Here is a 22640-nt window from a genome sequence, read left to right on the forward strand (position 1 = left end):
TATCAGCGAATATACCCCGTCCGATTTGATATCAGTCGCCCGATTTTGTTGGCAAGCAAAAAACAAACGAATGAAGTCACCTTATTCAATTTTAAATCACAGAGTTAAAAAATCACGTTATCCAATCAACTTACATTTGTTTCAACCACAGTTACGCCGGGTTTATTACGTAGGTTTTTTCCTATAAATTTACTGGCGATAAAGCGTGTTAGAGAAGTTAATCGGAGGGTTATAAAATAAATAAACCCCTTTCTGGCTTACTGGTATATTGGAGAAAATGCCCTCGGCTGAAAGATTGTCCTCAAAATTACACAGTTTCCCTCGAAGCTTCGCTTCTCGGCCAACTGTTTATGTTTCGACAGTCTTTCAGTCTCGGGCATTATCCTCCAATATACCAGCCAGCCAGCTAAATATTCACGTGCAAAAATACAAATTACATTTCAGCCTAAGACCAATATGCAAAGCTCTAGTGAATATCCAAGAGCGGATACTGTGTCTTTCAAGATCACACACGCGGCACAATAGCTGACAAAAGTTTTATCTGTTTAAAACCCAACCACAGAGCTTAAACAAAGACGTACATTCACTAGAATTAACTGAAAAAAATCATACATAAAGTCACGAAAAAGAAGATGATTCACGATTCACGTCTAATTCAACTCTTCGTTCACGGGTCACGTGTAAGCTAAAAATTGCGTTTACGCGCACGTGAAAAGATCTTAAAATTATGAATCACGAAAAAATAAAAGCCCAAATCACGCTTCACGGCAAAAAATAGTCTCAATCACGCTTCACGTAAAAAGTATAGGGCACCCTGTTTAGCGAGTCTAATAAGTCTATGAGTCATGTAAAGATTGGATCATACAACAACTTCATAAAATAAACTTTTTGCTTTCAGTAGCTCATATCAGAATATATATATAATGGTAATTTAACTGAGTGGAGTGCAATTTGGACTGAACTCATACGCGTGATTCAAAAATCACAAGTATGAGTTCAGACCAAAATTGCACGACACGAAGTTCAATTACCACGTTATTACATCCATTTTGAAATCGCACAATTTAGATTTTAGTCAGTACCAATATTTTAAGGATCCAGTAGCCGACTGGAAAGAAAGCGGAACCGGAAACGCTTTTACATCCTCAGAAAGACAAAGACATCATGTGTCAAAAACTCAGTCGAGCATAACAAAGGAAAACACCTTTCATTCAAGGAGACTCGCGCAGTTCTCAAGCAGAACAGAAACAGTTTTATGTACTTCAACGTTCAATCCTCGTTATCTGACTCAATGATGTAACCCCATCGTTTCTTCTGAGGTTGTGGTTTAGACTTCTAGTTGTCTTTGTGGAAGAAAATGCTGCAACCTAATCGTGTTTAGGATTTCTTGTGAGTTGCGAAACCCTCTCGATCGCACGAAGCTCAGGTGTCGATCAGGTCAGTGGATGGCTTTTTGTCCTTCAAATGCAGTTTAATGGCACTCTACATGATTTAAAGGGATTCCTGCTCGTAATTCTTCTCACTAGTAATTAGTGTGCATAAATACTATACCAAGCCAACACGGATGTAATGGGTGCGCTTATATGACGTATTTAGCGTTTCCTCCGAGCGACGCAGGTGATTGAGAATGTTGTTGTTGTTGTAATATGATCTATACTCATAATAATAGAATCTTGATATCTGACATTGTTTTAGAGATTTATTAACAATGAAAACACTTTAACTTGGATCTAGACTAAGTTCGATTTCCATGTAATTTGCTACAGAAAGTACACTTACAACCGAAATGATAACAGCTTAAGAGATACACTTAAGCTCTATGTCTTAATTTTCAGTGACGTACGTCTGGCGTTTATGCAAAGCATTAACGCGAGAAAGAGTTTTCCATCACATTTGCAAACATCGAGAAGAGTGGAAAATGCGACGCGCAGCGGACTATTTTTGACGAACGTCGAGGTGTCTGGAGATGTGATAAAACTGCTAAAATTAATAGAAACTAAAACCAAGGACAAAAGGGAGAAATAAAAGGGTAAAGTCACGATTATAATTCCTCTGTTTTATCTTCGTGAATTCCAAATAAGATTAGGAATTCTCCCTCCGAGCTTACATGTACATCTCAAGTGCTCACTGTAATCTAAAGAAAGATAATTCAACTGTCAGTTTATTTGAGATGACGTAAATGACTGTAAAACATATTAGTAAAGATATGAAGCTGCCAAACTGAGCGATGTGTGCAGGAATTAACGAATATCTATTTGTTTTACAAGAATCAAATGCGAAAAGAAAGTAGTCGTCGTCGTCGTCGTCGTCGTCGTCGTCGTCGTCGTCGTCGTCGTCGTCGTCGTCGTCGTCGTCGTCGTCGTCGTCGTCACTGGACGAAAAAATAGATTTTCGCGGTTAGCAAATCTGTAGCAAATATGTCGTAAAGGCCACATTTGCTTAACTTTGACCAACTTTGTTCCGAAGCAAATTTCATATTTGGCACCATATTTACTGAAGGTGCAACGCCGGTAATGGCCGTTTTTACTAGCTGTTTGTAATAAAGGCAAATGTAGCGTAAAAGAACACATTTGCAATGTCTTTACGCGTACAGTAAATTTGTGTTGAAAGTACACATTTGTACCACAAACGGTAGGGTAGCAAATATGGGGTAATTTCTGTATTTGCACAAATTTGCTCATTTTTGGTCTGAGAACAAATGTAATATTTACTTCACATTCACCACTAGCACAACGCCGGTAATGGCCGTTTTTACTAGCCGTTTGCTAATACGGGCAAATGTTACGCAAATGAACACATTTGCAATGTATTTACGCGCACAGTAAATTTGTGTTGAAAGTACACATTTGTACCACAAACGGTAGGGTAGCAAATATGGGGTAATTTCTGTATTTGCACAAATTTGCTCATTTTTGGTCTGAGAATAAATGAAATATTTACTTCACATTCACCACTAGCGCAACGCCGGTAATGGCCGTTTTTACTAGCCGTTTGCTAATACGGGCAAATGTTACGCAAATGAACACATTTGCAATGTATTTACGCGCACAGTAAATTTGTGTTGAAAGTACACATTTGTACCACAAACGGTAGGGTAGCAAATATGGGGTAATTTCTGTATTTGCACGAATTTGCTCATTTTTGCTCTGAAAACAAATGTCGTATTTGCTTCACATTCACCACTAATGCAACGCCGGTAATGGCCGTGTTTACTCGCTTTTTGCCAATACTGGCAAATGTTACGTAAATGAACACATTTGCAATGTCTTAACGCGCACAGTAAATGTATTGAAAGTACACATTCGTACCATAAACGGCAGGGTAGCAAATATAGGGTAATTTCTGCATTTGCACGAATTTGCTCATATTTGCCCTGAAAACAAATGCCATATATGCTTCACATTCACCACAAATGCAAAGCTGATGGCCATTTTTACTTACTAAGTACTGGAAAAACAACAGTTTACAAACGTTAACTACATTTATTTGAAACTGAGCAATGTAGCTGTTCTTCAAAGTAAAGAAAAGCAAATAACATGACTATAAATTGTACTTTTTGATAAAAAGTTAAGTGCAATAAATAACAAAAGAATTTTTAACCAATTACATGTATAGCAAGCTGCATCTACGAAATCCAGGTACAAAATTAATCTAGATTAATGATTTAAATTTAATGCTTTCTATTGACATATTGACATTGTGGAAGGCATGGTATCCCAATGGTAAGCGCACTCGACTCTGGGTCTAATGGCCTGGGTTTGGGTCGTCGCTGGGCGCTTGTGTTTTCGGGTACAACACTTTACTCTCACTGTGCCTCTCTCAACCCAGGCACATAAATGGGTTCCGTCGAATTTACAGCTGGGGGGGAGGGGGGGGGGACCATGCAATGGACTAGCATCCCATCCAGGGGGAGTAGCACATTTACATACTTTATACTGACATTTAACAATTATACTGAATGATAATCACTTAATGTAATTTGACTTATACATATTAAAAAGGAAACATAGATTCCAAGCACAATATTTATCTGACCTACATGTATCCCATATTCCAGACAAAAATGCATAGTTATTCTGTTCTCTCAGAAACCAAGTGCAAAATAAATGCCACGCATTTATATACAAGTTATTGATTTGCAGTCAAAATGGACCAAGTGTTCCTTGCTAGAGTATACGGTTATACATGTATTGATCACCTTAATAAAGACGAAAGTCTCTTTAATCTGAAATATTGCCAAATAACTAGCAGCAGTGCTATAAATTACTGTCGGTCATCAGACATTGTCCAATCAAATAAATCAAAGTGTTTGATTTGAAATGCGAATTGATGCCTGACCAATTTTCTAATATGTTTGTTCAGAATATTATTTCCAGCACTGAGCAGGGAACAAACATGCTGTATTGCAATTTTCTTATAAAGCCAGTTCTGTTACCTTAATATGCATTTGGAAATTTGGAACACAAAACATCAAATGAGCCTTATAAACTTATTACTCTATGGAAGAAAATTCTTGGCTTCTTTTTGACTGTAAAACTTTAACATAATGTAGTTCTGAAGATTCTAGTAGTAGCCTGTGTTGCAGCCAGACAGTGTCACAAAATCCTTGATAAAGTCTGTCTGCACAATGGCAACCAGAAGCTTGTTTCGATATCCCACAGGTTTACAAGTACATCTGTCTACTCATTTCGTAATTTCATATTACTGTTGAATTATTCTTAAATGCGCTTCTGTTTAGCGAAAACGCAGACAGTCCTTTTTGTTTTTCTTGTACAAGTAGAATGTCCGAGATCTTCGAAATAAACTGGAAGCTGGCTGCAGGAATTTCTTGGAGGTCACAATGCATCCATCAATTGTCAACACGTTATGGGAAATCTCTTATTTTCGAATACCTCTGATTGATAATAATAAATAATTTATTATAAAACCCTCCATATTTATTCTGGAAAATAAAATCTGTCTGTGTTATAAAAAAGCTGTCCAAAAAGAAATAAAATTGTTAGATTAAACACTACTCCAGCAGATGTCCTTGCCTTTTTTTCTTATCAACGCAGTATCCAGAACTTTACAACCTTGTGCAGGGGGAGAGCGACCCTGGGAACAAGGTTGATCCGGCTGCAGATTTACTAGCTTTTGATCAATTGACTGGATTTCACCAAGTACATTGACTGTTTTCATTTGGTCATGCAAAATAAAATTATTTTTAGCTTAGCGTGTCTTGTGTGAACAGGTTTGATTTTGAAAGTAATATGAAACTAGCCAATCAGAAATGAATACACAGATACTTGGAAACCTGTGGGATATTGGAACAAGCTTCAGGGGGCCACAGCGCAGGCAGACTACATGTTACCAGGGTTAAGTTTGTCTGCAACACAGGCTTTGCAGACAGAGGGCTACCTTAAACCTATTTTTTTCTCCTTTGCAAAGTTTTCGTTTTTGCTTTGTACAACTAACTAAAGTTTCTGTCCATGGTAAAGTACTACTGTACAATAATTACTTTCTTAGTGTCTGAGCCAAACTAGTCATCATCACCGTTTTGTGTCCCAGACAAACAGTAAAATGTTCTAACAACATCCCAGGGGGGGTACTCGAAGTATACATGACGGGGGGGTCCGACGTATTTTTTTGGGTTGAAAATTTACACGCTCGGTATTTTTTTGGGATAAGGGATCTGTCACATATTTTTTTGGGTCTTATCCCCGAGCGAACTTTTCATTTCAGATTTTCGTTGCGATCAGAGGATCAGAAAATTCGAACAGAACATTCGAACTGATGCCAGGTATTTTTTTGGGGTCTAAAATTTCAGGCTTTTGTATTTTTTTGGGTTTGCAATATGAAGCTCCGTCGGACCCCCCCCCCCCCCCGGTCATTTATACTTCGAGTACCCCCCCTGGGAACAACATATACCGGTTATTAGTTCTCATATACTTCATGTATTCCCTTTTTTTCTTCTTTGGAAAACATGGTTGACACTTAATGATAATAATCCTCTCCTCTTGAAGGGCGTTGATTCGTCAGTTCTTTTTCTGGAAAGGAAAGTCAAGAAAAAAGTTATCACACTACCAATCCCAAATAATGACTTGTAAACAAGAGTTATTAAAAGTCTACCAATAAATGGTGTGAACTAAACTTTCTAGAGTCCTAAATGGGCTGAATAGGATAAGGAAACTCCCTAGGGAAAGATAAAATAGTTTGAGATACAAATGTAGCTAATAATAATAGAGAAGGTATTTTATGGACACTTAAAATTGTAGGATATTCTAACATGGTCTAAGGTCCTGGGTACACACAAGTATGATTTGATTGGCAAGATTTTTACAAAAACAGTTTGAATCTAGCTGGTTAATTCAACTGTTTTAAAACTTCTTTGTTATAAGATAGTCTACAATTTAAATTGGTTTAACTTTCCTTAAATGTTGTTAAATAAAATTGTGTGACTGTCCCCACAACCACACTTTTTCTATGCAAAGGGAATGCTAGGTAAGAGGGACAGGTTGCTACAGGTAGGGACACAAATTATGCAAGGGCACAAAAATCCTCTCTTTGGAAAATTTTCAAAAATTATCTTGATTTCCAATATTATGATCTTACAAGTGGACAATCACATGTAAGATCATATGAGGTTCACTCATGTGCTGTTCCAATCTGTGGCTTTGTAGCTCAAATGGTAGTGCAGTGGACATGTAACCCCAAGGTTGTGGATTTTCCCACCTGAGCCACTGGATTTTTTTCAGTGGTCAGGATTCACAGTGTCTCATTTTATTAATGGTCGATTCCCTATTTAGCGCACACAGGGTTGGAAACTAAAATTTCGGAGCACTCGCCATCCGGGCGAGTGACCTTCAAATTGCACTCGCCCAGATCAATTTCCACTCGCCCAGTATCTTCCATTATAAAATAACCCCTCCCCCAAAAATAACAAAATATACAACTTTAATTATTTAACACTTTCGACACTGTTCTCTTGTTTATTCTTCAGTAAGTTTACAAAGTTTCAGAGAGTAACTATTTATCCATAAGTGTGTAGTTTTCTACAGTTCATTCTCAAGGAATTGAAGCACGAATTCTTCCGACATCTCGGGCTCTGACTCATAATCGGATATGACTCCCTCGTCATCTGCTTCATGGTCACCCTTGTCATTGAACCATACTTCATCTTCTTCTTGGTCTTCTTCCTCTGCTTCACAGACTGTGGGCTGGTCGGGCTCAGCAGGACCAGTAGCACCTTCGGCAACTTCAACAACTTCCACTTCTGGCTGTGGATTCTTCTCAAGACGTGCGCGCTTCCTCGAGCTTCCATGTTTAAACGCTGGTCGCCTAGGTCTTTTTGCACCATTGACCCATTTGTTGATTGCAGGATCAGGATCGAACTGCTTTACCTCAGGAGTAGCCATCTGGATGACCATTGAATGGTTGAGTGTTGCGTTACTCATTCGGCTCCTAACGCTGGTCTTTGTCAACTTCATTTGGCTAAAGCCCCGCTCGTTGACAGCAGAACTGGCTGGTAGGGTCAGGACAAGATCAATTACTGCCAGAACATTCTGGTGGCCTTCTTCGTACAAGGTGTAAACTTCTGGCCAAGTAAGGTTCTGAATTTTGTCTTTAAACCTAGGGAAAATCAAGAAGCGTTTTTAAAATGTTTTTAAATGATTGGACAAGGCTGTGATTACTTCCCTAAATATAACGAGTCTAAATTAACCCACTTGTTGTAAAGGTGAGATTTCAGCATCAGCCATTCTGTCTGAACCTGCTCTGTGACTACATTGGCATGATCCAAGACCTCGGAAAACTGTTTGCAGAGGATCTCTAGCTCGTTTGTGCCAAAAGCTGCCATTATTCAAAAAAAAAATCTGTATTAGAGTTTTGTTTATTTTAGAACCGATTTAGCTAAATATTTAAAAAATACAAATTAAAGTAATCAGGTTACCAGTTACTTCGTCCTTCTTGGTACAGAGTGGCCACTGTCGGAAATTTGCAATTCTGGTTGCTGCAACAACGTCTTTCGAAACATCAGTAAACCTTTTGCCCAGTGTCTTTAAGATGTTTTGTGCCAGAGGCTTGGAGTACGTTTGTTGGAATTGCCCCGCGGAAACCTTGGTGCTCAGCGTCTCACCCTTGTACCCTGCTGAAGTCTCGTGGTCTTTGAGGAACTTTGTAAGCCTTGGGCCATGACTGCAAAATACAACAGACTCCACTATAGCACAGAAAAACAAGTAACTAAATGAATAAAATAAATAAATAAATCTCTTAAAAGTCGAAGTCAACGGATATTACCTTCCTGCTAGAGAGGTGACTACATCCCTTGCCACCTGTATCTTCTCGTCGACATCTGCCAATGTTGTCTCGTTAGACTGGAGTGTGAGTGACAGGACACGGAGAGGTTCCAACACATCCAACAGTAGATGAAGAAAGGCAATGACATCTGCTCGTTTCAACAGTTTTATGTAACCTTTGGCTTTCAGTTGGGCATTTCCCTAGAAAGTGTAATACCGTATACATATACTAGTTTATTCTTTCATTTATTACTCAAGTATAACTAAATTCTGGACATTGTAGTTATTTGTCAAAATGATAATTTAACTTACCTTTCCTTTTTGAGTAACACAGTCTTCAAGCTGATGACGAATGGCTTGATACCCCCTCAGACAGTTTTCAATAGAACGCACCATGTGACCCACCCACCTCGTTCCACCGACACGTGTTGGCATGACCGACGTTTGGTTAAGGCTTTGGAACGATCGTTTCAAATTTTGCCGTTGCTTAGGACTGTTGTGATAGAAATAATATAGGCCCATCAGCAGAACAGTGCAGCTGTCATACAGCCTGCTCCCCTTTACTGCATCCTTGTAAGCCAACTCAAGACGATGAGCAAAACAATGCACTGTTATCAGGGAGGGTTGCAATTGTGTAAGATATGCTGATACGCCGCCATTCTTTCCAATCATTACATTTGCCCCGTCGCACCCAAAACCAACCAATTTCTTCGCCACCTCCTGTTCATTCAATCCAACGCCTTCAAGGGCCTCCATAATAGCTTTATATAAACCACTAGCATTTGGGCTGACTGGCTGACTTAACCCAACAAATTTAGTAATGGGCTGCCCCTGGCTGCTGTAGCGAGCAAAAACAATTTCTTGCTCTGTGATGCTCGAGTCTGTAGCTCCGTCGGACGTTACACTAACAAACTTGGCTTTTTTCAGGTCATCTGCAACTTGATCCTGAGCAGTAGCTGCGATAAACTTTGTGAATGTGCTGCAAGCTTTGGTGTTACGATATGTTTCACCAACTGTTAGCCCCTTTGCTTCATCTAGGTCGCAAAGCCAATTAAAGTCTGACAGTGATTTCTTGTTTTTAGCTAGAGCGTGAGCATTTCTAAAGAGAATTCTAAGTTTAGCAGAGTGCTGCTTCAGGAGTTGCTGTCTCGCTAGATATGCCGGCGTTTTTTCCGGATGGAGTTGTGCTCTGTGGCACTGGGCTGCAAGGGCATGAGCCGCACTTTTCTCGTGATAAGCTATCGATTCAGCTTTATAACTAGTGCAACCATCAATAAATTTACTTGATGTGAGTACGTTCTGAGTTTCTAACGCCTTTTTGTGCTCAGTGCACCACGAGCAAATCATACCTTTTTCTTCATTTTGTAGCCACGGACGTCCAGCTTGCCACTTCGTCGAAAATTTTCTTGTTCTGGTCTTTTCATATTCCCGAGATGAGGCCGTATTCTTAGCACACGCGTTGTCCTTATCAGTAGAGGTATTCTTAGCACTAGATACTTTTGACACATTAAGATATCTCCACATTTTGACTGCACAAACTGAGTCAGGGAATGGACGTTCACTAACATTGCTGCCGTGGTTCGACCGCGGTGGTCGATCGCGAAACAAATGCAATCTACTCCTTCAATGAAATATCCCTTAAAATAGACCTTAACACCACAATAAAAACACAAAAACAATTAAAACACGAGTTTAAATGCAGTTTTATTGATGCATACTCACAAATTCTTGTATTTTGCAAGATAAGTGCGGAATTTGTACAGTAAAATTCGCGGGAAATAGCGCCATCTTCCCGCGATTTCTGCTATGTTTCGCGGCTCAGTGTATTTATGACCAGAGGTATTACTTTATAGAAGTAAATCCGTCATGTAACAAACACCACAGGGAAGCCATTTTTGTCTGTTTACGAACTTCAGGGTTCAAAATAGCAGCCGGCTGTCGGCGGTAGCCGGCAGTTTGACGACACTTGCCGGCTACTTTTCATCAAAGAAATTGAAAATATCATGCCTTGATCAGCCAACTGAAATCAAAGTTGCGGCAATGTTGAAGTTAACATTTCATATCAGAAAAAAAAAGCAGCTACAGGGCTAGAAAGTGCGAATCACCGGTCGCATTCATCTTTGTCAACGAAAACTTCTGGTTTTACGGTTTACTTAGTCGCCAACGTGGCGACTTCAGGTATTGTGTCCCTCCAAAAAATTATATTGGAGATCTTATTTGCTTCCCAAACATTCAAAATAAGTAAAGAAGTCACATTCCTCCAATTCATTCTTTTGCTTTGCCGTAAAATATTCTATCACTTCGGAAAACTTGCAAATGGCCGACTGTGTTTGAAATCGCCCCAGAATGCATCTGGGTACGTCATGTTTGCAGATGGATTGTGTCCCTTGAAAATGCATAGCTCTCTAACAGCCGGGGAAAAATGAGCCTTGACAAGAAAAAGCCGACAAATTCAGGCTTAAAACGAAATTTTATTTTGAACCCTGCGAACTACGAACCAGGTTTGTTGAAGATTTCAAAATGTCTTTAAGCTTTTCGCTAGTGGAGTGTAGATTATTTTTATGCGGAAAGTAAAAACTTATGCTCGTCTTGAATAATTTATTATGGATATGAAATCGTACTCGCCAAACCGGGCGAGTGATAATTGATTCGTACTTGCCCGACCGTTTTTACACTCGCCTGGGCGAGTGGGCGAGCGCTAATTTCCAACCCTGGCACACCTGAAGGGACTCACGGTAGTTGTATTCATCAAACCATGTGCGGGACTAATAACAATGTGCATCATTGCTAAGTCTTGCGCATGGCTTAATGACTACAACTACCGTGATTTCCTGCAGGTACGCGCTATTGAGGGAATCGTGCATTGGTATCTTGTAAGCACCAAAACAATTTTGTAATACATGAAGTAACCCATCAAAAGGTTTGAAACACATTTTCCATCTCAAAATAACCCCCCTTCCAGTACAGATATATAAATCCCTCTTTAAAGGGATGCTGGAATGTATTATACAGTATGCCCAGGGCTAACATTTTCAGAATTTTATCTAGCAAATTCGTAAGTTAATATTTTGAAGAAAAAAAAACACCTCATTTCTAATAAGTGCCCTGTTTCCAGTAAGCTCCCACCCTTGATCACCCAAAACAAAAAAGGCAAATCTGTTGTTCAATTGAAGGAACAATACTTTGGGGTGATCTGAAAAAATCTTACAGTCAATGATCCAAGCTCACTCAGAACATGGTGCATCAAAAGAACTGGCAAATCCTTGCCCGGATTGGATTCGCTTGCTCCTTTGATGCACCATGATTAAATTGATCTTGGTTCACTGTTAATTTTCTGATCATCCCAAAGGCATATGCATGTGGTTTGTACCGGTACATGTTATAAACAACTGACACTGTACATGTACTTGTCTGCTATGTGTACCTGTATACAGATTATTATACAACTTTTTTTGTTGCTTAAAAGGCCCAAAAAGCGTCCAAACACGGTACAATATTCAGCAAATACTTCATAATCATTACAATAAAAGCTTAAACACAAATAGCCCGCCAAAATCCGCACCTCACGATCATGTGCAGATCATGTAGAAAGCTCACAATTTTATGAACTCGCACTGACCAAAGCTACTACGTGCAACTCAGTTTTAGCTATTATTATGTAGCATTTAAGACTTATACTTACTCTTAAGGTTTCAGAACGTATATTCGCGTCTCTTTAATTAGCTGAAGTACTTGTCCGCTCAACTACATTGTGCAATCATGTAGACCGGCAACTCGAGCACGAATTCCAACCATATACATCTGAATACATACATGGTTCCTGTACCTACGTAGATGATTACACGCACTCTCCCAACTAATTGCGAAGAAGCGTTTTTGCGCTTGAAGGAACCAGCTTTACTTAACTCCTCCATGTACACATAGGTTCGTCTGAAGATCGAAGAACACGTATTTTCGTAGCTGCCCTCATTTTCCGTTGCAACCGTGAAAGTCGTTTGAACATACCTTTTCAAAAACAAAGTGAGGGAGTCTGGGACAGGAGGCCCGGTGGCCCAGCGCATTGCCAAAGACCTGGGAACGACAAGACGTGGTTACACATTCGACTTTCCGTGGCGCGGAAAGCTTGATGCCTTGGCGGGAATTGCGGGGAAGTAGCAAGCAACAGCATAAATATACTCGCTAAAGCAAATTTTTATAGGTGAGTTGTCATTATGTCCATAACAATAATTTTCGTATAAGTGTATTGGAACTATTAAATAGACCTAATACCATTCCTAAGGTTTCCTGCATGTCGATCGACTGGTTTCTGGTCGGTTCGCCTCCAATTTAAGCTTACATGTATGTACTATGTGGTTTCACTCTGTTCTCTGGGCAGGATTTCCGCGCAACCCCATGTATTAGTTATGCATACAATTTTCTGACTGACTCGTTCTTTTCATGATTTCTGTTTGCTTACCTAATGATCCTGGCGTATCTACTCCCGGCGTATCCAATCGAACAAAACCGAACCAAAAATCAATCGAACCCAATTGAACACCAATCGTTCGATTGGGTTTGCTTACTCGTGAACAAAATCGAACATCTTGTTTTGCTGTGAGTTTGATTTTCGAACCAATCGACCACAATCAAACTTAATCCGATTCGATTTTGTTCGGAATCCGTTGCTTGATAAGTAAATCACACAGGACTAATCAGGGGGACGGTGCACCATACAAAATGTCCACATAAAAAATAAACAGGAGTTTGGTAATCGAACCTTTAACTAAGTACGATTGTCAACTGTTTGGTAATCAAACTTTCGATTTTGTTTGATTGTCGACTGTTCGGTAATCGAACGTTCGATTTTGTTTGATTGACCAAATTTTATTGTAAGTTCGATTATGTTCGATTACCGAGCCCAATCGAACGATTGGTGTTTGAATGGGTTCGATTACCGAACGTTCAATTGGATATGCCAGGATCTACTCGAACGCTCGATAATCGAACACTAATCGTTTGATTGGGTTGGGTAATCGAACATATAAATCGAACTCAACTAAAATTTGGTTCATCGAACAAAATCGAACGATCGACAATCATGCTTAATTGAACATTCAAATACCGAACTCCTGTTTGTTTGATTTTTTTTGTTTAAATATTAACACTGATAAAAATAGAAGTATGGAAAAAAGCCTTTACAAATATACAAGTCAGTATTATACATTTTGCGAATATTTTGTATGGCACACGATCCCCCTAATCTTTTATAAGGGAATTGATAGGACGATTGTCACATCTGCATAATAACCGCGTAGTCGGGGTTTTTTTGACTAAAGGTTGAATTACTGCTAGCTTTCAGTTAACCAAAGAGAATGTTGAGAGCATCAAGAACCTGAAGGGATATCAGGGAGACCCGAGAGGAGACTGTACATATCAAAATACATGTATTGTAAAAGGATATCAAGAATGTTGTTTTTGTGTTAATATGGGAGGAGAATTTTGCAATTTTAAGAAGAATATCAGTTCCAAAAAAAGAGTGTTCAAAGAGACTAAACACTAAAGGCCAGGTAGGCCATCTTGAGAAGGTGATGGTGAAGGTGATGGTCTTGCCTCTTGGGGGTCTTTGGCATTATTTACTTATCAAGAGATGAATTCCAAACAAAATCAATTTGGATTGAGTTTAATTGCTTTCGATTTTGTTCAATTGTTTCAATAATCGAACTTACAGCACAATAGATGTTTGTTTTTGTTTGATTCCCGAACCCAGTTGAATGATTGGTGTTTGATTGGGTTAATTTTGGCAAGAATTTGTTACATTAGATATGCCAGGCATACATGTACATGTAATTAATGTATTGTGCTGTGCAAAAATCTTACCTGAAGTGTACTGTAGTGTAGTTATTCCCAAAGTTGGAAATTCATCTGGTAGTCTTTATAAACAATAGGCTCAGTTAGACTGAAAATGCACTAGCCTCAGTGCTGCGTTAATTTTCCATAGACATTTTGTCTGTTCGGTCAGAAAAGCGACTTTCAGAGCTTTTTTTCAAGCATTTTTTAAATATAACTTTTAATTAATTGCAGATGGAAAGATGAAATAAATCTTCAAGACAGCCCAGTTCATGAAAAGCTGAACAACAACAAGAGAGTCAAGAACAAGAGAGTCGGTTTACCCACTACAAGTGAGAACATGATACAAGTGGAACAGTGCGAAACTTATGCAACATTTTATTGTTTCATTTTTATGTTTCATTGTGTAACAACACTTACCAATAAAAGTGCTTTACACAAGATGAAAAATTATTAGGAGCTGAATCAAGCAGAATGCAGACTTGAACCCTTGATATTAATGATCCAACATTAGGCAGATGTTTTACATAATTTTATAGAACAATGAAGGACACAAAGCCATTTTGGCTGTTGCTCAAGAAATATCCATGTTATGAGAGACTTCTATAATTATTGCTCAAAAAACCCTTGGAGACTACAAATTAGGCTAATAATTGAAAGGTAACATAACAGCATTGTTTGTTGAATGCAAAGCATTTTTCCTGTAAGTCAGTTTTAAGTAGTGCATCTGATTGTTTGCATGAGTACCTAGGCTGTTCAGTATTCTGTCATTCTACTACACTATACTAAGGATGGCTCTTTCAGTTTAGAAAATTCAGGTGTTGTGTGCATTGAGCATACAGTAATGATTCAAATATGTACATGTATACACAATCAGCTAATCATATTGCAAACTCCTAATTGCTTAATGAAATTATTTTGGGACTCAAAAAGAACAACATATTGAAACTTGTTACCAAACGTATAAGAATCTAAAAATATTGGTCCATGCAAAATGAGCTTTAATGCAAAGGGCACTTGTGACGACATAATGTGGAATGAACCTTGATGTTTGTAATCAACAACACTAATGTCAATTACGCAAAACACCTACAATTTAAAGTATCCAAATTTTCATGTGGTAGGTTTTAATCTTACAAAATGGATAATGTTACACATGCCAGACAAGAGGAAATTTTCAGATTTATGTTAGATATTTGGAATATTTCTTGACTTAAAATTTTACTAGAAGTTTATAGTGGCACTTGATCGAAATTAATTTTGGTAAGAATTTCAAAAAGTAGATGCCAATGGAAAGGCATTCCTTAAAGAGGTGAAAAATTATGGGCCATGCTGAACTTTAATTTCCTTCAACAAGTAAAACAAAAGAAGGATTTTAATTGACATCATTTTATTGAACTGGGATAGAATTATATAGTAGTGAGGTACTATGTCTAAGAGTGGCTCTTTCGTGTGTTACAGATTTAAGATAAGGAGATTTGTCACCTAGGATACACAAATATTTCATTTACTTTATGGTGGCTCTTTTTTGTGTTACAATTTTGGTTTAGGAGATTCATTACTAAGGCGACCAACATATTTTTACTTTCCATTTGCCATAAAAACAATGTTGTAATGGAAAAATAGCATGGAAGTATCAGCACACCTCATTTAATGAAATATCATAGTAAACCTTTTTAAATTGACTCTGGAATAAACTCAGTCTTCAATATGAAAATTGGTATCTAAGGACTGCATACAAAACAAATTATTGCAGTAGCTGAATTCACTCTTGAAATGTAGGACTTCAATTCATTAATCATGGTTTCAAATTGCAAAGTATGTGAAAGCTTGTAGTTGCCCAGATGTGTCATCTTTCGGCAGCGCACCAGAAATGGGACAGGACAGATGTGCCATCTGTTAAGTCAGCAGAAGCATACAATGTAGTGTGAACCTGATAATGGATATAAAAAGCATGTTGCTTGAAATTTACTTTTCTCATGATCTCATTTGGTGAAAGACAAGGAAGTTTTAAATTGACATCATTTTATTGAACCTGGATACTATTGTTCAGTACATGTAGTGAGGTGTTATGTCTAAGAGTGGCTTTTTCTTGTTTTACAGATTAAGATTGGAAGATTTGTCACCTAGGATACAATTTTTTTTTTTTACTTCTCTTTTAATTTATGGTGGCTTCTTTTGTGTTCCAATTTTGGCTTATGTCATTCATTACAAAGGCTACCAGCATATTTTTATTTTTTATTTGTCATTAAAAGCATGTTGCAATGGAAATATAGCATGAAAGTGTCAGCACATCCCAATTGATCAAATATCTTTGTAACCTGAGAATGAGTACCGGTCACGTAACAATTGCAACCATATTTATTGATAGTGGTGCTCCCTTTTTAAATTGACTCTGGAATAAACTCTTTAATATAGGAATTGGTATCTGGGGGCCGCATACAGAACAAATGATTACAGTAGCTGAAATAACTATATTCTGAAATGTAGGACTTCAATTCATTAATCATGGTTTCACATTGCAAAGTATGTGGAAGCTTGTAGTTGCCCAGATGTGTCATCTTTCGGCAGCGCACCAGAAATGGGACAGGACAGATGTGCCATCTGTTAAGTCAGCAGAAGCATACAATGTAGTGTGAACCTGATAATGGATATAAAAGGCATATTGCTTGAAATTTACTTTTCTCATGATCTCATTAGGTAAAGACAAGGAGGTTTTAAATTGACATCATTTTATTGAACCTGGATACTATTGTTCAGTACATGTTATGTCTAAGAGTGGCTTTTTCTTGTTTTACAGATTAAGATTGGAAGATTTGTCACCTAGGATACAATTTTTTTTTACTTCTCTTTTAATTTATGGTGGCTTCTTTTGTGTTCCAATTTTTGCTTATGAGATTCATTACTAAGGCTACCAACATTTTTTTATTTTTCATTTGTCATTAAAAGCATGTTGCAATGGAAACATAGCATGAAAGTATCAGCACATCCCAATTGATCAAATATCTTTGTAACCTGAGAATGAGTACCGGTCACGTAACAATTGCAACCATATTTATTGATAGTGGGGCTCCCTTTTTAAATCGACTCTGGAATAAACTCTTTAATATAGGAATTGGTATCTGGGGGCCGCATACAGAACAAATGATTACAGTAGCTAAAATAATTATATTCTGAAATGTAGGGCTTCAATTCATTAATCATGGTTTCACATTGCAAAGTATGTGGAAGCTTGTAGTTGCCCAGATGTGTCATCTTTTGGCAGCGCACCAGAAATGGGACAGGACAGATGTGCCATCTGTTAAGTTAGCAGAAGCATACAATGTAGTGTGAACCTGATAATGGATAAAAAGGAAATGATTGCTTGAAATTTACCCTACTCAGACTTCCTGCTGTAGAAAATGTTCATGGTCTTATTTGGAAATGTAATTCAACTGGTGAAACACAAAAAGGTTTTAAATTGACATCATTTTATTGAACCTGGATACTATTGTACAGTATATGTAGTGAGGTGTTATGTCTGAGAGTGGCTTTTTCTTGTGTTAAAGATAAAGATTGGGAGATTTAATTTGTCACCAGGACACAAAAATACTCTTTTTACTTCTCATTTAGTTAATGGTGGCTTCTTTTGTGTTCCAATTTTGGTTCATAAGATTCACTACCAAGGCTACCAATATACTTTCACTTTTCATTTTGTCATTAAAAGCATGTTGCAATGGAAACAAAGCATGAAAGTATCAGCACATCCCAATTAATTAAATATCTTCGTAACCTGAGAATAAGTAACAACTGTAACCATACTAATTTCATTGATAGTGGGGCTCCCTTTATCAATTGACTCTGGAATAAACTTCTCAATATAGAAATTGGTATCTTGGGGTCGCATACATACAGAACCAATGATTACAGTAGCTAAATTCTATTCTGAAATGTAGGACTTCAATTCATTAATCATGGTTTCACATTGCAAAGTATGTGGAAGCTTGTAGTTGCCCAGATGTGTCATCTTTCGGCAGCGCACCAGAAATGGGACAGGACAGATGTGCCATCTGTTAAGTTAGTAGAAGCATACTATGTAGTGCGAACCTAATCATGGATGAAAAAAGGAATTGGTTGCTTCAACTTATCTTTCTCAGATCTGCTATTGTAAGAAATATTCATGATGTCATTTTGGAAATTTAATTCTACTGGTAAAAGACAAGAAGGAATTAAACTTACCTTTTTTTCAGTTTGGACTGTTCTCTTTAGAAAATGTTCATGTCATTTTTGAAATTCAATTTAAGTGGCGGTTAGGTTACCTCCAAAATGTTCAACACAGATTCTCGTTGCAGGGTTTGCCCAGATGTTTCATCTTTAGGCCATGTACCCAAAATATGAGACAGGACAGATGTGCCATCAGTTAAGTTAGCAGAAATAAGATTATGCAGCCAGATGCGATTCTCTAAAATGAATTTAGTGTTGAATAAGGTCCCTTCCTGATCATTTTAAAAAGAAGGCATGGACTGATAAAATATGACTAGTGGGATTTGGTTTACTGCCTTTTAGATATTTATACTGAATGCAAAAAAAGAAAGACATTATTTTACAAAATTGGAGTAGAAGTGTAGCGAGGTGGCTCTTCCCCTGTGCTACAATTATGTATTAGGAGATTCATCTTAAAGGGTACCAACAATTTTTTTTATTTTTATAAGGTAGTTCTTCTTTGTCTAAATTTTGCTTTGAGAGATTTATCACTTAGAACATTAACATAAATATCATTTGTCTTCCTTTTCGGTATCAGCCATTACCATGCCAACACACCATGAGAGGATCAGCACACCGTATGTAATGAGATAAATATCATAGCAGGCTGAGGATAAGAAACAAGTGTAAACACACGTAGTATTGTAATCAGAGTCTTAAAATCAAAATTACAACAAAATGATACTTGTATTAACTTCAACCTTTTTAAAAATAAAACTTAATGCTCTCGGGGGGATCTTCATCCACCCCATGACGTGCATTCATTATTTACCCTTCAGTTCCCTTCCGCGTTTAAAATAACGCGAATTCCTCAAGCAAAGCAGGAGTAAAGCGCATACAAATGTAATCATTTGTAGCTGCGGTAAAATTTGCAATAATGTGATGCAAACAAATAGATTTGCACCGTGTTTTCCTAAATTTTGCCTTAAAGGCACACTTGCACTTTTGCAGAGAAAGCACGGCTGTAGTAAATGTATGCCAAATTTGTTGATTTACTGAAATATCAAAACACAAAGCAAATGTAAAACAGATATCATATTTACTTGACATTTTCGTATAAATACATCGGAAACAAACGTCTGCGTTTGCACCATCTTTGCTGCCGATGTGAATTGTGGTCAAATTTAGAGCCCTAAATTTGCATCAAATTTACTTCAGTGGCAAATCTGATTAAAATTCATTTTTCGTACAGTGACAAATTCAGTGTAAATGAGCATATTTGCTCCTGTAGCAAAGCGTAAGTAGAGCACGTACAAATGTAATTATTTGAAGCTTCGGTAAAATTTGTAAAGATATGATGCAAACAACCAGATTTGCACCATGTTTGCCTAGATTTTGCCTTAAAGGCACACTTATACATTTGCAAAAAAAGCAAAGCTTTGGTAAATCTTTGTCAAATTTGTTGATTTGCAGAGATATCAATGACGAAGCAAACGTAAAGTAGATATCATACTTACTTTACATTTGCGCGTAAATACACCAGGAACAAACATTTGCATCAACTTTCAGAAAACGGCACATAAAAATGACAACAGCGGATGTTAAGTATAAAGACAATCATATTTGCGCAGATAGCAAACGTGAGATAATACACGATAATAATAATACACAGTAATACAAATTCAGTGTAAATGAGTATATTTGCTCCTGTAGCAAAGCAGGAGTAAAGCGCGTACAAATGTAATTATTTGTAGCTTCGGTAAAATTTGTACAAATATGATGCAAACAAATAGATTTGCACGGTGTTTACCTAGATTTTGCCTTAGAGGCACACCGTATACTTTTGCAAAGAACGCAAAGCTGAAGTAAATGTATGTCAAATTTGTTCATTTGCTGTGATATCAAAAACAAAGCAAATGTAAAGTAGATATCATATTTACTTCACATTTACGTGTAAATACAACAGAAACAAACGTCTGCGTTTGCACCATCTTTGCTGCCGATGTAAATTTGGATCAAATTTAGAGCCCTAAATTTGCATCAAATTTACTTAAGTTGCAAATCTGATTAAATCTAATTTTTCGTCCAGTGAGTAGAAGTCTTTGTTAAGAAGTTAGTCACAACAGACGTGTGCCTTTACAAACTAAATAAAGCTAAACTAGTAAAATGAAAACCTATTATATGTAATACAGAGATATTAAGAAATACATTTAAAAATACATATATTTACAAAAGCCCGTTTGAAACGTTCCGTTTTTACTCTAGGGAGTATGAAGTCATGACCCCTTTCTCTAAGAGCTCTGTTACGTTTGGGTGGGAGCAAGTCATATAATACATGGCCAGTGTCACTTGTAAGAGTAAAGCTGGGAGTCGCCTTAGAAGTCAAGACATGTCTTGGTGGTTTCGGACTATCAGACTTACATTAGACTCTACGTCTTGTGCAACTTACTCACTTCTCTTGAGCTCACCGGTCAACCTACACATTTCAAAATCGACATTTAGTAGTGACGTACTTGGGGTGTATTAAGGTTCAAAATGTAATACCTATTTGTTTAATTGCGTCTGGAGTTGTCCCTGTTCGTATGGTGGAGGCATCTCAGCCTGCTGAACTTGGCAACCTGTGACCATGGCTCCAGCTGAAGCAACTTGAATCAACTGTGGTTGGTAACCCTCAGCTCCAGAGTAAGGTATCATGACCATTTGAAGTTGGCCTTCCTGTGCCCCTGGTGTGACCGCTTGGACTGCAACAATGCCACCACCTGCTTGCATTGGAGTAGCCACAGGAACACCAGCAGGGGCCTGGGTCATGACGTAACCAGTGTTGGCAGTGTACATAGCTTGCCTCTGGTTAAGAAATGCGTAAAAAATAAGGCAGGAGATTAATTTTGTAAATATACCGATAGATTATTCTCTTGGACGGGTGGAACATGTTTTTGATTAAATAGTAAACTTTGTTACAGCCTATGAGCAGTCAAATTCCCTTGAGAATTTCTTGAATATTTCAGTGGAACAGTCCAGGTGTGGTGAAAGGAAACTAAATAACACCATAAATGAAATACGTAATTTAAATTTGTTACCACTGAAGAGGCCTAAAGTCGGGATTCGAAAAATAAAAGTTTGGGTAAGCAAGAAAACAAAGCTGAAGTTTAATTAATTCCAGTTTTGATAGTTCGAGGTGTTCAACACACTGACATTCCTAATACGGGTAATAGCGGAACTCATGCAGAGACTGGTTATCATGTGACTGTCCGTCGGACCGTACGTACGTCTGTTCGGTCAAGCTATCTGGTGGAAGCAAATTAAACGAGAGACACAGACTTTTCTTTCAGAATATTTCTCGCATAATCTCCTCTGAAGTCGTCTATATTCTGTTGAATTGTGATAAACGGAAAATGTTTATTGAATATAATGCATTTCTTTTTCAATGCATCGCGTCTTCGATCTTTCAGTCCGCTTTTGAACAATCACGCGTTCGCGTTGTTTTGCTGTTTATTTTGCTAATTCGCCTGTCAATTTGTTGGTTAGAGCTTTTCATACGTTTCTTTATAAATAGCTGCGAACTGTTTATATGAGAAATTGCAAAGTTGGCTCGGGGGGTAGGGTGACCCTGGGTGGAGGATCACTCGCTTTGAAGGTAGGGTGACCCTGGGGAGCGAACCAACTTTTTTCCATATAAACAGTTTGGTTATTTTTGCCTCGCCTACCAGAGACAAGTTGACATATACGGAGCATGCGCAAATGCTGCAATCGGCCAAAACAACATCAAAGTCGACGGCAAATCTGTCCAAAATGATCTTCGTCGATGTTTCAGCGTTGCTGATTTTAGGAAGGTCGTCATAATAGATATTTCAAACTCTCGCCAGTCTTTTAAACCAAAACGTTCAAAAGTTTTGGCTCGGTCAACAGGGACGGCTTTCTCATATAAACGCTCGGTAAAAGATAGCGCAGGGGAGATGGTAACTCTCCTACCAGGAACAACTCTACTCCATATAAACAGGCCCTAACATACATTTTCGTTTCCATCAATGAAATACGCTTGTGTTATATGCGTTGCACGTTTCTCTTCTTCGGTGTGTCGTGTCACTTATTTCTCTTAAACAATTGAACGTTTACGGCATTGTACTGTCCGTTTTGCTAATACCCACTTCAGTTGGCGGAATTTAAAGGTTTATTATGCTAATACCTGCTCTATTTCGCATTATTTTCTCCTAAATGAAGTTGCGACGACGATTTAAACCACAACTTTCCTTTTTTACATAGATAGTTCTGACCCCTCTGCCATACAACACAAACACGGCATCGATTTCCCGTTGCTCTTGTTCCCATTGCGCGGAAAAGGATACCCTGTTTCCTCACCTT

At 37.9% G+C, this 22640-nt stretch overlaps 2 protein-coding genes and 1 long non-coding RNA gene across 3 annotated transcripts in view; 1 reads left to right on the plus strand and 2 right to left on the minus strand.

The window, feature by feature from the left end:
• Positions 1 to 1842: 1842 nt before the first annotated feature.
• The window catches only part of LOC144656699 (uncharacterized), a 28402-nt gene continuing 7604 nt past the window's right edge, over positions 1843 to 22640 (minus strand). The window contains exons 4-5 of the mRNA XM_078516944.1: positions 20826 to 21125; positions 1843 to 2134 (exon numbers count right to left, since the gene is read on the minus strand). Of these exons, the coding sequence (XP_078373070.1) occupies positions 20826 to 21125 (300 nt within the window). The 3' untranslated portion in view covers positions 1843 to 2134. The remainder of the gene's footprint in view (positions 2135 to 20825; positions 21126 to 22640) is intronic.
• On the minus strand, positions 7032 to 9797 carry LOC144657963 (zinc finger protein 862-like). Its single transcript, XM_078518295.1, has 5 exons — positions 8586 to 9797; positions 8275 to 8474; positions 7928 to 8172; positions 7704 to 7827; positions 7032 to 7608 (listed from the first exon to the last, which is right to left on the minus strand). Exons 1-5 carry the CDS (start codon positions 9795 to 9797, stop codon positions 7032 to 7034), a joined length of 2358 nt encoding a protein of 785 aa, XP_078374421.1.
• On the plus strand, positions 12389 to 17249 carry LOC144656937 (uncharacterized). The gene is made up of 3 exons (XR_013571420.1): positions 12389 to 12471; positions 14334 to 14505; positions 14542 to 17249. It is a non-coding gene; the product is annotated as an uncharacterized LOC144656937 (long non-coding RNA).

This window comes from Oculina patagonica, chromosome 6 (assembly GCF_052425735.1).
Source record: "Oculina patagonica isolate OP01 chromosome 6, crgOcupat, whole genome shotgun sequence".
Taxonomy (NCBI): domain Eukaryota; kingdom Metazoa; phylum Cnidaria; class Anthozoa; order Scleractinia; family Oculinidae; genus Oculina; species Oculina patagonica.